Genomic DNA, 16,494 nt, shown 5'->3' on the forward strand with positions numbered 1-16,494 from the left:
CTCGGTTTAGTTTTCTGGGGCTCAGTCCTAACCTGGGCCGTTGGAGAAGCAATGATACTGGATCTGAGGAGCACCAGGAAGAGAACTAACTCCCTCCCTTTCCTTCCAGTGCTGAATCCCCCGTGCGACTGCCTGAAAGATGAGCAGAGCAATAAGACATCCACCACTGGCATCATCATTGGGATCCACATCGGCGTCACATGCATTATATTCTGCGTCCTCTTCCTCATGTTTGGGTACAGAGGAAGGTAGGTGCGCTGCTTGCAGGTGGGATGTTCTCTTCCCGGTACAGCCCACGTTCTCGCACTGCTCTCCGACTTTGTGGGCCAAAGGGGCTGTGGGATCTCACGATCATCTCTGACATGTGACACCCTCTGACCCTTCCATGGTGTCCCTGCCAATCACACAGTGCATCTCTCCTGCGGGGGTTAGAGGGAGCACCTCCTGCCACCTGTGCTATAACATCCCTGTGGCATACGCTTGTTTGGGGCCTGCTAAGGTCATTGTGACTTAGAATCTTAGACAACTAGGGTTGGAAGGGCCCTCAGGTGGTCACATCTAGTCCATCCCACGGCTCAAAGCAGGAGCAGCCCCAGCTAGATCATCCCAACCAAGGCCTTGTTCAGCCGGGTCTTAAAAACCTTCAAGGATGGAGACTCCACCACTGCTCTGGGTCACCTGTTCCAGTGCTTCACCACCTCTGCGTAAGAAAGTTTTTACTAATATCTAACCTCAATTTCCCTTGCTGCACCTTGAGCCCATTGCTCCTTGTTCTGTCATCTGCCCCCACTGAGACCAGCCCACCTCCATCCACGTTGCAGCCCCCCTGCAGGGAGGTGAAGGCTGCTATTAAATCACCCCTCAGTCTTCTCTTCTCCAAACTAAAACCCAGGTCCCTCAGCCTCTCCTCACAAGTCATGTGTCCCAGCCACTTAACCACTTTCACTGCCCTATACTGGACTCTCTGTCCTCTGCTGGACTTGTGCACTGCAATGTTCCCTCTAAGACAGGGGCAGGCAAAATGTGGCCCAGGGGCTGGATGTGGCCTGCCAGGCCATTCTGTCTGGCCCGTGGGAGCCCTAAAAAATTCAGAAAATTAATATTGATCTGCCCTGGGCTGCCTGTAATAGGGCCATTGATGGCTTGCCAAAACTCAGTAAACAGCCCTCTGCCTAAAATAATTGCCCACCCCTGCTCTAAAGTGTAGTGATCTGTGAGCATGCCCTTTGGTCCATGGGTGCGCTGCTTTAGTCCGTTCCTGAATTGGTCCCACCTCCCCCTTTTATAGTTAATATTACACAGTGTACCAAATGCGTTCTTTAATATTAGTCTCAGTCTATCTATTACCTTGTTAGATGTGTTTTCTTTGAAGCCCTAATTCTGCTTTTAATTTGCATTGCTGTAAATACTAGATGAATTAATAGTATTTTAATTGTTGTAACCAATAGAGGATTAGGGTGAAGTCAGTGGGGCCTGGGGCGAAGCTTGCCTGAAGGGGCTGGGCAGTGGAGTAGTTCCCTGGAGCCAGCAGAGCTCACACGGTGCCCAGGTCTGCCTTAGGCCCTGTCCCTGCCCCTGCCTCACTTCAGGGGGGAGCTGCTGCCTGCCCTGCGCCATTGGCACAGAGGAGGAAGGGGTAACAGCTATGATTGGCTACTGATCAGCAGACCAGCCCCTCGTGGGCTGCTCTGGCCGGGGCTGTGCTCTCCCTCCCTGTGGGGATGCCGGCGCAGTGAGGAGTGGAGCGGCCCCTGTGCAGCCAAGCGATGCATGGCATTTAAAAGTTATTGTGCGGCAGGATTTGTTATTGTGCACGACTGTGCATGTGTGCAGCTCAGAGGGAACCTTGGTGCACTGGCTTTGGAAGATCCCCAGGCGTTGTTGGCACTGGCTCGCTGTGCTGCACACAGACGACTGTGACTGTGACTATATCTCGCTGGGCCCCTCTGATGGCAGTGGGACACTGCTGCCTTCTCAAACCCTATTAAGGGTTATCATGGCACAGGCAGGGTAAAAACAGTCTGGGGCAACAGCCCTGGTGGCACATTGGGGCTACATCAGGCAGGAAACTGATCTGAACAACGTTGCCAAAGATACAGATTCATAAGAACCTGAACAGGGCAGCAAACCCCAGAGAGGTTTGCCAAGGAGGTCGCTGCCAGGAGCTCTAACCCATGCGTGGGCAGTGAAGGGAGCTGCCCACTGTCACCTAGCGGGGCAGTGGCAAAGCCCACCCAGATCCTAGACCCCAACTCCCAGCCTAGCACTTCATTCACAAAGCCTGCCCTCTACCCGCAATGAGATCCAGGCTCAGACATCCAAGGGTTCCTCTTAAAATGAGGAAGAAAATGCTGGCAGTAGCCTGGGCAAACTAGCTCCCTGCCTGCCATGGGGAATCTTGGCAGGCAGGCACTCCCCCACTCCCAAACACTGGGATACAGAACAAAGGGAAGTTGATTAAGGGAGAGGGAGGCAGTATGCTAAAGCAGGAGAAAATGCAGCACACAGTGGCTGCAGTTTTGGGTACAAAGTGGGAGGGGCAAGGAGGTGCCTCGCATTGAGAGTCTGTTGGCCAGTACAGCCCATGTTCTCACAGTGTTCTTGCACTTCCCAACCCTGAATCCTGTTCTCACTGGCTCCATATAGGCAAGTCATTTGCTAGGGGATGCAAGGGCAATGGTGTTCCCAGAGCCATGTGAGCAGGCTACCTGTCACCTTGGCAGGAGCTTTGGCCCCACCTGAGCTTCTCTGCCCTCTGTTTTCCAGACTGCTGATGTGCAAAAATGTCCAGGAGCAGCTGTCGACTCCACAGATCCCAAGGAGCCAGAGGAATGCCACGGGTCTGGTGCTGAATGGAGCGGCTCGGAGGGACAGGGATGATCTGGACCTGAACAGAAAGCAGCTGGATATGAATGAACTGGAAAGGCTGTTTCCTGCGGTGCCTTTGCAAGAGCAGCAGGATAAGGGAATCATGGTAAGCAGGGGGAGGAGAGCAATGGTCCTGCCACAGCAAGCAGCCAAAGGATGCAGAGACCCTCCCCTCTCTCCTTGGATGTGTGTATTCAGCCCCCTTCAGTACCCAGAAAATACAGAACAACACACAGGAGGGGCATTATTCTATCACCCTTTATTTACCTGAGGCTGCTATTCAGTTAAAAGCATGATGGGATCTGGTCTGTGATCCCAGCAATCGCCCTTCCCACCATGCCACACAAACACAACTGGAAGTGGAATTGGGGATTAGCTCCCAATCACTCCCTATTGCTAGAGCAAGGGAAGCCTGGGGTCATGACAGTGGGCACCCCCTGCATTGGCAAGTAGCAAACTGGATGCCTGGTGTGCCCATAGCTGGGAGCACTGGTCAGCTGATGTGTGCTCCCAGGTACAGGAGCATACCAGGTCTTGAAGGGCTCTCTGTGCTCCTGGTGCTAGCCACACGTTCAAATGAAGGCACAATGGGAACCAACCCACAAGTTATTACATGTTTTATGTAATACCGTTGTGGCTTGTTCCCTGTTTTATCACACCATGAATGGCACAAATGTGTGGCCGGGTTACTAAAGATGTGATTAACAGATTAATCATGTCTGTAGTGTATCATCTGCCAGGTGTCTGAATGGCAGCTCTCTAGTGACATTTTTTACACTGATTTGCAGTTGGGATTCTGTTGCCCCTGCATGGTGGATGTGTGAGCCTGCACCCACAGACTGAGCACGCAGGCAGCTATGCACTGGCTGGACAGGCGCATGGCTACGGATGCATATCTACGCTGGAGGCATCAGTGCACCGAAGTCTTAATAAAGTAGCTAGAAGGAAACAGTCCTCCTATGTCATTGTAAGGCCAGGGTATTTGGGCTGGAAGCTGGAGACCAAGGTTTTAGACTTTTCCCAAGGTGGATTGACTGCCTGTCTTTCTGACTTGCTAACATAGTGCTCTAACTGTCATGCCACAGCTTAGACGTCCCCTAGGCCAGCCAAGAGAGGGAGATATATGGGGCTAGAAGGAAGCGAGCAAGTCAGAGGCTTTATAGCTCAATGATAGGCTTGTGGGCCTGGAAGGAAGTGGGCCTTTGCTCCCACTGGGGAGAAACCTTTGCTCTGTTCTCCATCTATTTTATCCACTGCAAGGAGCAGTAGTAGTCCAGCTTCAATTGGACATTGAAGCAGCCCTTGCTAATGCCCAGCCGGTGGCATAGGGGTTAAGCGCATTGCTAGGAAGTCAGAGACACAAGTTTGAACTCCTCTGGGTGAGGAGGAACCAGAACCAGGTTATCTAGACAAGTGCCATGACCACTCACTAGCACACAGCCAAGTGTGCATGCAGCCTGTGCACACTTCTACATCCCCAGTGCAGAGGCAAGGCTAAAAAACCCCAGGTGCAGAGCTAGGCCACAAAGGGGAATAAAATCACTCCCTGAATGCGTTGCCCAAGAGACAAAATGATCAGTGGCTGCAGCTAAAAGAGCTCCTCCTTTAGCTGTGGTGGTAGAGGCTTGTGCCATGAAGAAATCCTTATGCCTGGTACCTGAAGGCAGAATTTAGTCTGCAGATATGGACACCTCTGTAAAAGATGCTTACAGACTCCCTGTGAGCTGCACCATTTCCAAGCAGCCCCACAGCTCAGTTCAGATAGCACCATGAAAAGTTCTTGGATTTGTAACGGCTTGTCTTTTACCTCCTCTCAGCCGGATCACGTCCCACCTACCTCACATGATGAGACCCAGATATCGACACTTCCACTGGATGAGTTCAGCATCATAGAAGAGCAGCTGGACCCCCCATCCAAAAGCTGGGCTCCTGATGACCATGGTGGACCACCACCCCACTTCAGCCAAGAAGCCCCAGCTTCGAACCACAGTCCCAGCAATGAAGGATAATTGCCAAGTCTTTCAGCTTCTTGTAGGAATCACCAGGAACCATTTCCATGTCTGGTGATGTCTTTACAATGATTCGTCAATCTCAGGTCAAATTTAAGATTTCTATGGTCTGATTTTTTTATTGTTTTGTTTTGTTTTATTTTTACACACACACACACACACACACACACACACACACACACACACACACACCCTTTTGGAAACTCTATGAAGTTTATCTTTCTGACCTGTCTCAGGCCTCTCTGTGCATTTTTTCCTATGACTGCATTATCGAGACTGGTCATGATTGTTTTTTCCCAGTGGCTGCTAGACAGCAGACTGAACTGCCTGAGTGGGCAAACTCTCCGTCAGCGCTGGAATATGGTGGACGCATGTTCCCGTGGCTTCACAAACTTGTTTCTTCTTTAGCAGCTTTAGAACTATTCTGTGGATCTATTTTTTATTTCAAGATGACTGGATCTAGAGGAATCCTTCTAATGTGACTCCAAAAATTTGGGCCAAAAAGGGCTGTCTCTCCATGGATTTGATGATTTTGTACACTTTCTCTATTTCTCAGGATACTTTTTTGCTTATTGACTATAAATAAGGAAAAAAAAAAAAAGAAGTGTGTCAAAGGAGGCCTGCATGAGGGCTGTTGAAAGACTTGGACAGACCACCCGAGTTAAATCAGAACCTACCTCAACCGGAATGAATGTCTTCTGGGAAGCAGCAAATATCTGTGTCTTCCTTTGTTTTCAGAACAAGTAGCGTAGCACTTGGTCAGTACAAGCTCGGTACTACCTCAGAAGTCATGCTCCGTATCTGCCATTGTTGTCGTTGTCGTTTTGTCGTCGTCCCCCCAATGTAAAGCACTTCCAAACCTTGAAAGCAATGTTCTACCTCAAGTTTTTTATAGAAGTCTGTTCGTGTGCGTCATCAGACCTTCTCTCCCTTCATCTGACTCTTGTGCTTTGTTCCAATGAAATCTGTTCAAAGAAACACGAAAGGGCAGCGTGGTGGCATTGTGTAACAAATTGTGATGACATTTCACTAGTGTTATAAGCTTTACTTTTAGTTGAAGCGTAATGTTTGTGTATGGTTTTGTGCGTCTGCATTTTAGATCATGGTTATACTTTAAGGACTGTTAGCGTTGTAGCCTGCAAGCTGCCACGAATAACCTAAGGATGGTGCTCACCACGGAGTTGCAGCCGGAGATCCAAGCTTAGCTTCTTCAAACTGGCGCGATGTTTCCAAAAGCTCCTTCTGTCCCACCCATCCTCCGAGGCAGCTGAGCACTCTGACTCAATTCAGGAGAGCACTTGGAAGTCAATGGGATGACTCGCAGGTCTAGAAGGAAGCACATTTTCAGTCCTTTCCTGAACCAGGGCTAGAGTACTCAGTGCCTTGCAGGATACAACCAATTTATGTGGCTAAAATTCCCACTTAATTGATCACAGGACAGCAGTTGGAGAGATTAGGACTACAGCACTTACCCTTATCCACTGCTACTCAGAGCACCCACCTTCTACCACTGGCCCAGCAGTATAACACACCCCAAACTGAGATAATGACATCCCTGAGGTGCAGGAGACCCATGGCCTTTAGCCTCATCCTTACGCACCCATGGAGGTGTCTTCTTGTGCCACAGTGACTAATACGTACCCCCATGTGTGGTGGCACCTTGAGGAAAGGCTGTATCAAAGGAAAAGCATATTTTGACCTATTGTCCCCCCATCCTTGCAGCTAACAAGCATGGTTTCTTTATTCATTTGACATCTTTGGACCCATATTTGTAAGAGGAAAACAGCCTAAGTTTGAGGCTTTTGAATACAAGGCATTAGCCAGCACATGACAGCATTCAAAGATTGATCTGGCTTGACTGGCTGACTGATGTGCCCCCATTCAGAAAGGACATAATTCCCAGTGGCCAGTTTGAGAGTTACTGCTAGGTTGCTTCCCATTATCATCTCTAGGGACCTGGGGGTGGGGAGAGGGGGTGTCAGGGTTTGTTAATTATGAAATTTATGCTATTTAGTAAAGCCATTAAAGAGTCTGCTAGAGGCAGCTATAACTGTCGCTCTCCCACCACAAAGAAAACACTGGCCCCTCCCTACCTTTTGGGTAGCTTTACTGGCATTTCACAGAATGGAAATGAGTCCAAAGTCAGCAATCCTGAAGGAACTGGAAGAAACGGTTCTTTACATTGCTTTTTCCATGTGAAAAAAATATTCCAAACTCTTTAAGTATCCTTTAATATTAAGAGTATGGTACTTGCATCTTGGGCCATTAAAGGGTCTTCATCTGCCTAGCCACGTGTTGGAAATGGCAAAGATCTCATTAATTCAGAAGCGTGGGAAGAAGAGAGTTCAAAGTGTCCATAGTCTGCCCAGAGCTGTCTGCCACCGCTTCCAAAAATTTGCCATGCTGATTTATATGGCACTGTCTTGTGTGCTGACCTAGGCCTTGGTTCTCCAAGGTATTTAGGTGGGCCTTGAGGTAAATGCCTTGGGGAATCCGGGCTGTAGCAACAATGCTATTAACTGGCGCTGTGTTCACAGCCGTGTCCATTGAGACATCCTCCCAGCAGCTTCTCTTTAGGTTATTGGTGGCAGTGTCAGGCCTAGACCTCATTCAAAGCCTTAGGTTGGTGTGTTAAGTAGGTGCATGTTGCTGGCGACCTACCTCAGTTCCAGTAGAAAAGCAGCCTGGTGGTATGAAACGAAAACCAAGAAAGAGTTGTAATGCGATGCTGGAGAACATCCCATCTGTGATGCCACAGCCAGGGCAGCCGTTTCGTGTGTGCGCGCTTTTAAGCTGTTTTAGTGTTAAACTCTTTATTTTATATGCGGTGGTGAATCAAATGTAATTATTTTAGCTGAAAAGAAGAAGAGTGAAAGGAATGAGGAAACAAGCTTAAGTTGTAAAAAAGGAAAAGAGCTCAATGGCTGTTTAAAAAATGAAAACCAGTCCTCCATCTTCAGTTGTGGGAGAGAGATGGTGTATGAGAAACATGTGCTCCAGCCCCATTACCTACACCCTTTGGCACTTGATTGCTAAAATTGTCTACATAATTGTTGTACAAGAATACACAGGGAAATAAGGAAAAGCATATCTCCCATTTCCTGCATCCTGAAACGCTTCCAGCAATCAGCCTGGGCTGGATCTGAAGAGACAGCTCCCCTTCGGGTCAAATAGATCAGCCTGACGTACGCAGATACAATGGCGCTGGCCTCAATTAAACTGAGCACACATGTGCCTTAGGTGAATTTGGGTCAGTGTTTATAAATCTCTTAGACTTTTAAAAGTTCTTCTCCCCCTCATGAGGTTTCTTATGTTCTCTTTCGCTCTGCAGGAAAGGAGGAATTTGAGAGCACCAGGTCTGTATGTTAATAAACCGAGAAGTGATCTAACCCCGCCACTAAAATACTGACTAAATATGACCTAAGAGAGCGATCTGCTCACACGTTCACCGTAAGCTGGGAGATGTTTTCAGCCCTCTCTCTCTCTTCCCCACCCACAAATCTCTGAATTCCTTCAGCAGTTTGTAAAATAAATTGGTTTGTTCTCTCCTCACAGACTGAAAATCAGAATAACAGCTGTGCTCTGGAGCATCTATAGTGCCAGGCCCCATGTTTGCTCAATGGTGGCTATTACTGGCCAGCTGGGACGTCCGGTTACACAGGAGTTAACCTGTCGGAGCCAGGGTACGCCACTGTTTGGAAAGGTGAAAGGGGATGGAGATGCAGGACAGCTGGGGGGGGAAGCCAAGAAAGGCATTAATGTTACTGATTCAAAGGGCTTGTTAAAAGCACGTCTTTCTTTGATGCGAGTCAAACAAGAGCCATTGTCTAAAGATTTGAAGTGTGTGTTAGCGAGAGCCCAAGCTGCGAAACTTGGACCTGGGTTTCCAACCTCTCAAAGCCTGGTCTTCGGAGCTAGGATTTTGGGGTAAGGCTCCAAGTCTGATATTTGAGGTATTCACCCAACCTGTTGTGAAGTAGAGCCCTGCACCGCAGGTGCAGCGTCCATGTTGCCTAGTGTGCATGGAAGGAACAAAGCTGCGATGTGTTTCCTTGTGCATTGAGTTACGACTTCATATCAAAGAGAATCCCCCCCCCACCCATCCACGCTCTTCTTTTTATTGTCTCTGTGTGTAATGATGAAGTTCAGATTGAATAAAGTACTGTTGCCAAAGTGAACACATAATTTAGTCTAGCTTTCAGCTCAAATACCTGGGGCTGTGAACTTGCTATTAATTTAATATCATATTATTGTGATATTGTAATAGTAACAAGTATTTGTCACTACTTCCTTTTATTAAAGGGAAATGCTGTGCCATTTGATTAGTTAAAACACAGTAGTGTGTCATGAATAGATTTTTTTTGTTTTAATATGCAGAAATGTAATGGCTTAAACCAACTGTGTGTTGGTTTGAGACAAAGATGGATGTGAACCTTTAAAGATTATTTTTAGATATTTAGATTTTCCTCTTTCTGGGGTTTCTTTTAAGCTCTTGTAAATCTATGCCACTGCAAAATAGATGTTTGTAATGGGCAAATCTCGAAAGGGTTTTAGGGCCATTCTGGGGAAACAGCAAGAGGATGTATTTCTACCTGACGTGTCCAAGGCTCTTGAGTCTGCAAAATCAGATAGGAATCCTTGCAATGAGAGATTGCGCATCTTTAAGTACATCCAGCTCCTGTTTGGATGGGGAAACAACTCAAGTAACAGCCATCCTTTTGGTTGGTTTGGGGCCTCCATGTCTGATCCTGGAACAGAGGACCACAGAACTCGGGGGGAAGAAATGTTTCTGGTCCAGATTAACTGAACTTGTTCAAGAGTCTAAACCAAGTTGATTTTGGTTCACGTTCAGCTACAGATTCAAGCCAGCTCTTAATTTATCCAGACTGGTTTTTGCTGGATAGAAATCTAAAGAATGCAGGCAAGCTTGAAGCTTGCAGATGAAGGCAGAGCCATGAAGCCCTTTGCAACCTCCTCTGACTTAGATGGAGTTTCACAACGTCGCAAGGCCAACTTTGGACCCAAAGGTCTTTAGCAGCTACTTGTTCATTTTCATATAGTCTTGTGTTCACTTGCTGGGATCCATGTCAAACTCCAGGTATGGGCTGCTGATTGAACAGGTGGCATTTACATGTTGGAAAGGTACTTGGTATTGGTGAGGTGGCCGCCATGACATTCCAGAAAATGCAAGTAAGCACAAATCGCCTCTTTCCACTGCTGATGACCCGTTGTTGTAAGGAAGACTGAACTGTCCCATCCTGCTGACGTGTGTATGCAGCTGTAGGTGCCACGTGTGAAGTGAAGGGTCTTTCCAGAGCATGGGGTGAGATCCTGGAATAATCCATGTTATGGAGGAGATGCAGAAAATTTCTCATTGAAAGTCATGCAGGTATGTTCATGGGTGTAAGCATCTAAGGCCAAACTCTGAGGAGGTGGAAGTTGTCTGAGCGCCATTCACTTCAACCCAGTTGTGCTTGTTTTATAACGCCTGAGAACCTGGCCCTGGCTCTTTAAAGTGCCCGAGTTGACTACACCAGTGGTTTTCCGCCTATGGTCGGTGGACCCCTGGGCGTCTGCACACTATTTCTAAGGGGCCCACAAAAGATGACTAGGATCAATCAAAAGTGGGTGAATACCCACACCTACAATTCAAATGGGTCTGCACCTCCGTTCAACACTTTTTAGGGCTCCACTAATGAAAAAAGGTTGAAAACCACTAAACTACATTGAAAACGGTCGGTTTTCAAAGCAAGCCAACGCTCTGGTGTCCTGGAAAGCATTTGGATGGGATTCACGTGGCCTGACTCTCAATCATAAGAGCATGCTTTGAAACAGTCCCATGTTATTCTCTCCAACCAGATCCTCGATCCAGGCTTCGCACTTAGGGCACTGCTGGGATCTTCCCGTATTACGTTGCGCATGTGATAGCTGGCTTCACGCATGAATGGAAGTCAAACGTCTTCCATGTTTCTTTGTAGCTGATCTTGGGGACATGACAATAGGGCAGGCGTGTTTCGACCGCAAAGAATTAACATCAAAAAGCTGCCGTTGGGCGCTGCAGCTCTTTATGCTGGTGACTCGCTCACAGAGCCGAGCATTACCCAAACGTTCCTGCTGGTTTTCTCTTTCCTTTTCCCCCCGCTCATCCAAGGGAACTGTGTGCGGCACCTTAATGTGACAGCTTTTTCTTCCTCTTCACAAGCCCTTTAGTAACAAGCAGCTTGACTGCATTTCTGCCAGCATAAGGCACGGGTGTACCGGACATCAGCATCTCGCCCCGTTGTGCTTTTCCAAGGAACTTCCATCACTTCAGCAAACTGCCTTCGTTGCACAACAGACGGGGTCCTAAATTCCTACTGTTTTCCTGACTCGGGCAAAGTGACGCTGTTGTAGGAGATAAACTGTCTAAGACCCAGTTTTGGTAACCCATAGTGGGCACAACTGATGCTCCAAGCTCTGCTTGCAAGTTTACCAGAGATGGCTGCTACCTCAGGGATAGTATCCGTGTTATGTTTAGTTGGGCAGGGAATAGTTTTATACTGTGACAGGGTATTTTCATACTGTTGGATTCAGGTATTTATTTGTGAACTGTGTCTTTCTTTTTCCTTGTGTCATAAAGATGCTGGAATTTTTAAGTATTAGACCAGATGGGGATTTTAAAACTGCCACCTACAACGATTCCCCCCCCCCAAGGATTGTAGATATTAAAAGGTTGGCAATAAAAAAAAAAAAGAAAAAAAAAAGGAAAACCACATGAAGTGCTGTTACTTTATAACCCAATCCAAAGCTCATTCATGTCAACAGGAAGGTTTCCATTGACTTCAGTGGGTCTTGGGTCAGGTATATGGTATATTAAAAAACCCCAACAACAGTGCATTTTGATCTGTAGCAGCATTACTGTGTGTGTCTGCACATTTCTCCGTACTAGGATAATGTATCGTGCAGCGATTTGAGGGCAAAAGTCACTATAGGCTGCCAGGTCCCCTGCCAGGGGGAAATCAATACAGTAGCAGTTCAGTGCAGTACCTGAATCAGCGCGGTAGTGTATATGGGGAGAGTGGATGACTGCTTTTTTTCTTAGAGACAAAGTGTGGATATACTGCTTTCCCAAATGCCGTCTGGGGTTTTATCCTCTTCTCCATGTTTATTTACAATAGTAGCAAACGGAGGATTGATAAGTTTAAAGGCAATTTATGAGTGTTGTACTGAAATCCCTTGTCTTGCCCCAACACATGCATCCCCTCGCCCCCACGCTCACACAGGCCTCCTCAGTGTAACGTTTTCACTCCATTTTCCCCTTCTCTGTGGCTACATCATGCATTTGCTGGGAGCAAAGCGGTGAGCGCTGCTTTTCCCCGCCTATAACCCCGTTTCCTCTGCGAGAGCGCCCACTGCCTCTCCACTCTCCCCATATCTGCAAAGCAAATACAAGCCGGTGGTAAGAAAGACTGTCGCACCAGGTACTTGCGCTGCCCTGATCTGCCCCCGGATACCTTGTCACGCAGCGATCACAGGTCGGAAGATTTCAAATCCTGCACAGATTGAGAACAGCTGTCATCTTTTGTTGGCTTGCTTTAGCTTTCCTGCCATGTCCACTGTACATCAGTCTTCTGTCACCCTGTGTTACATGGCTCATGATGAGTGTCGCCCTTGCTGTGTATATACTGTAGAAAAGAAAACCAGAGGGCTGGGGGGGAGGGGGGAAGAGGTATCATTGCATAAAGTGAATGCGTTTAGAGCGGTGATGCTGGATTTGTCCAGAGCTACATGGCAGCCCTGTTCCCCTGCGCTCTGCTCTTGCATTGCTGTGGGTTATCCATCGCGTTTTCAGCGGGGGACGTTTCGTGGTTTGATGGGAAAAGGAAAGCTCTAGGACAAGTGCTTGGTTTATTCATTTACCAATTCTTTAAGAGGCGCGAGTGTTTACGCGCCGAGAAACCCAAAGTTTGAGGTACTTACAGGAAACGTGGTGCTGGTATACGAGCAGGGGTCTGGAGAAACAAGGCTGTGGGATGCTTCCTCATAGTCTCCTTCACATGGGGCTGCCTGAGACATAGCCACCTTGGGGTAAATCCAGCGTATCCCCACTGCTGTCCATGGGGCGAGAATCCCGCCTGGTCTTTGCTGTTTGGAGGAGTTGCCCTCATCCCGCAAATGGATTAAAAGCCACTGGGTCTGTAAAGAACCACAAAAAAAGGTAAAAATACTGTATCCAAACACAGGCTTGGGGGAGGTTGTGTGTGGGGCGGGGGGGATCCTACTGAAATCATCTGTGCAAACAGTGTTTGAAATAGATCCTTCCCCAGTCAAGGGACATGAAAGGCAGACTAGAGATCCTATCGAGCAACTTGATGCCTGTTCATTTATTTCTCCAATCCACCAAAAAAAAAAAAAAGAGGAAGCTTGGGTGTATGCCAGCTGGGCCTGTGAACTCGCTGAATCCAGACGGCGCCTTTGAACTCTGGAAATGATTATGTGCGAAGTACAGTAGCATCTCTAAGCGAGCGCTCAGCAGTTTCAGGGCCGGATTCTCTTCTCACTTACAACAGGATAAATCTGCCATAACTGTGTAAATCAACACAACGATGCTGGATTTACCCAAGGTTGAGACTAGGATTCGGTCCTCTGCATTTTATAAGGAGAAGGGACTTGGGGGCCCGATGAGACGTCCATGCAAGACGCTGACGTCAGTGGGGTTTGGAGCAGGTTCTTTCTTACAAAGCAAGGATAGAGGAAGTCTATCTAGACGGTATTTACGGTGTCCTTTAGCTTGTAATAAAGATGATAGAACTTTGTTCCAATTTTCTTCAGGAATAAACTGTTTAAAGAATTATATATATATAAACCCAAAATGCAAAGCACTTTTCTACTGTTTATTTTCTACCTTTCTTACTTTGATCCATCTTGATATTTGAAATCCCACTGATCCTATGATTGTTAGTTCTGTATAAAAAAAAATAAAAAATAAAAAAACCTTTTTTTTTTTGTAGTTTGCTCTGTTTAGCTTTTAGCCTGTGGCTATTGTACAAGGAAAATAAAACTAGAATAAATTAGCTCTAGTTTCTTTCTGAGTGTGGCTTTGTTATTTCGAACCTGGCACTGGTTCCCAATCTGCGGTACGGGCACCACCAGTGGTACGCAGACAACCTGTCAGTGGTACGCGTTAACAGATTTATTGTCATTGCTTTATATGACAAAAATTTGCTGGTGGTACTTAAGGTTGGATCATTTTAAAGTGGAGGTGTGCACGCTGTCCAAGTTTGGGAGCTGCTGGGATAGAAGATGAAGGCATGGTGTGCAGAAAGGTAAGGTGGTTTGTGTGTAAACAGTCCAGCTTCCTTATCTGGACTAACACGGTGGGAGATTGTCAGACATGGGTCCAAGTAGAGGGGATGCTGAGACATTTTGCTTATCTTCATGCACTTCTCATCAACCTCAAGCCAGGTCCTTGGCTGGTTAAACAAGGGTCTTGGCCTGCTCGGTGCCTTCACTGCAATCAGGAACGCTCTCTCTGGGGAAACCAACCGCATTGCTGAGGCTCCTCTCATTCACTCCCATTTTCTAAGGCAGCTTCACTGCCGTTAAGGAAGGAGACAGGCAAGGGAATTAAACCAGCAATCAGCCAAGGACCTGCTTTTTTTTCTTTTTTTTTTTTTTAAACCCAACAAATCATGAGCCCGTTGAGGTCACCGGTGCGGTGGCATTTACGGCTTTCCACCACAACGCAATGTCACTACGGGGAATCTCCGGCTGGGAGCCAGAATAAATGCATGCAAGGGTACCAGAGAGCGCCACGCCGCTACCTGTCCTGGGGTGGGGAGAGAGGACGTCTGTGGCCATGTTGGGGTATGACCGGTGAGGACATCACCCAGGCCTAGGCGATGGAGCAGCGAGCCCCCAGAAGGTAAACCCGAGCTGCATGCCGGGGGGCTCACTCAGCACGGGGCTGGCTGTTCCAGCCAGAACAAGGAGCAATGGGCGCAAGTGGCAGCAAGGGAGGTTTAGGTTGGATGTTAGGAAGAATTTTCTCACTAGGAGGGTGGTGAAATGCTGGACCAGATTACCCAGAGAGGTGGTGCAATCTTCATCCTCAGAGGTTTTTAAAACCTGGGTAGACAAAACTTTGGCTGGGATGACGTAGTTGGGGCTGGTCCTGCTTTGCGCAGGGGGTTGGACTAGATGTGACCTCCTGGGGGGGGTCCCTTCCAGCCCTCATTTTCTGCGATGCTAATGCATCATCACTGTCCAAGGGGATGGCGCCTACTGCTTCATGCTGCAGTGAGCCTGTTCCCTGCAAAGTGTGGGACAACTTGCCCGTCCCGTCGAGCCCCTGGCGGGAGGTGTCGGATGGCGACGGAGCACGCATACAGCACAGCTTGCACCCTCGCTGCGGCAGCCCCCGCGTGCCATTGGGTACAATCGATGCCCCTGGTCGTATCAGCACACTCAGCAGCAAAGCATCACTGCCCTCAGGTGAGAAAGGGAAAGGGGGCCTGCTAAGGGCAGCGCCCAGCTAGGCACCTGCGTTAAGCCAGCAGCAAAAGCCCATAGTAATAGGCTGTGATCTTCTAGAGGGTCCCATCCTGGTTTCTGCCAACAGACCCCCCATGCTGAAACAGCCTTCTTCAGGGCCCTGGCTCGTGGTCACCATTAAGGCACAGCGTTTAGGGCCAGACATGCCCTTTAGCACATCTTGTTGGCCCTCCTGTATCAACGTTTATGCAAACAGGTATCAATGGGCTATAAGCTACCAGCCCGAGTGTGCTTCAGGCCTTTCTTGACTCAAGGCCGCAAACAGCAAGCGATCCACTGTAAATAAGGCATGCAAGTGCCTCTGGCGTCCAGGCTCTCATCGGCTCTGGCAGACAGCCGCGCGCGCGTGGCGCACCGCTGACTTCGCCAGGCCGCAGGGCTCCGCGTAGTACCAGCCTTGCCCTTTGCCTGGGCGGTGGGTGCCAAACGAACCTTGCCCGGCACCCGCAGGCTCTGTGTTTGAGGCAAGATGTCACCGCGCCCTTCGACACCCAGAAACAAATAGGGTCAAATAAAAAAAAAAATGTGGAATTGTTGCTGGGAGGTTATTGCAATCGCCACTAGTAAAATAAAACTTGTGAAAAGAAATTTATTTGATAGTCAAAAAATAACGGCTGTAATTTTCTTGTGCATCGTTTTATGGGCACCTTGTGGGGGCTCATAATAAAGAAGGAAGACTTATAAAAGGGCTGTGAGCAGAAATACAGCCAGCAACATGACGGAGTGGCCCAAAGGCAGTGCGGCGCCGGGCGGAGGAGTTCTATAAATTGCTTTAAAAGGTTTTTATAGCAGGGACCTTAATGAGTCCTAAGAAATGAGAAAGGCTTGGCCGGCTCTGAACACGGGCCCGGAAGAACGATCAAAGGCACGCTCTCCCAAGGCAGCTCTGCACGCTCTCCGGCAGCGCTAGCGTGAAGCCAGCTGGGGTTGTCGCTGCTCCTGGCTTGGGCAGTGCTGCCTGACCCACAGCCTGAAGGCGCAGGGCTTCGTCCTTACCAGGGCAAAATGCTGTAAGTGCAGGGGACAGCAGTGTTCAAAGCAGCACCTCAGGGCGCCTCGGTACGGTGGTGTCTTCCATCCCCCT

At 48.3% G+C, this 16,494-nt stretch overlaps 1 protein-coding gene across 1 annotated transcript in view; it reads left to right on the plus strand.

Annotated features, from left to right (window-relative positions):
* The window catches only part of IGDCC3 (immunoglobulin superfamily DCC subclass member 3), a 180,481-nt gene extending 166,558 nt beyond the window's left edge, over window positions 1-13,923 (plus strand). Inside the window, exons 12-14 of the mRNA XM_090029075.1 lie at window positions 110-248; window positions 2,767-2,974; window positions 4,686-13,923. Of these exons, the coding sequence (XP_089885201.1) occupies window positions 110-248; window positions 2,767-2,974; window positions 4,686-4,877 (539 nt within the window). The 3' untranslated portion in view covers window positions 4,878-13,923. The remainder of the gene's footprint in view (window positions 1-109; window positions 249-2,766; window positions 2,975-4,685) is intronic.
* Window positions 13,924-16,494: the final 2,571 nt, after the last annotated feature.

Source organism: Crocodylus siamensis, chromosome 15, assembly GCF_052110815.1.
Source record: "Crocodylus siamensis isolate JL-2025a chromosome 15, ASM5211081v1, whole genome shotgun sequence".
NCBI classification, from domain to species: domain Eukaryota; kingdom Metazoa; phylum Chordata; order Crocodylia; family Crocodylidae; genus Crocodylus; species Crocodylus siamensis.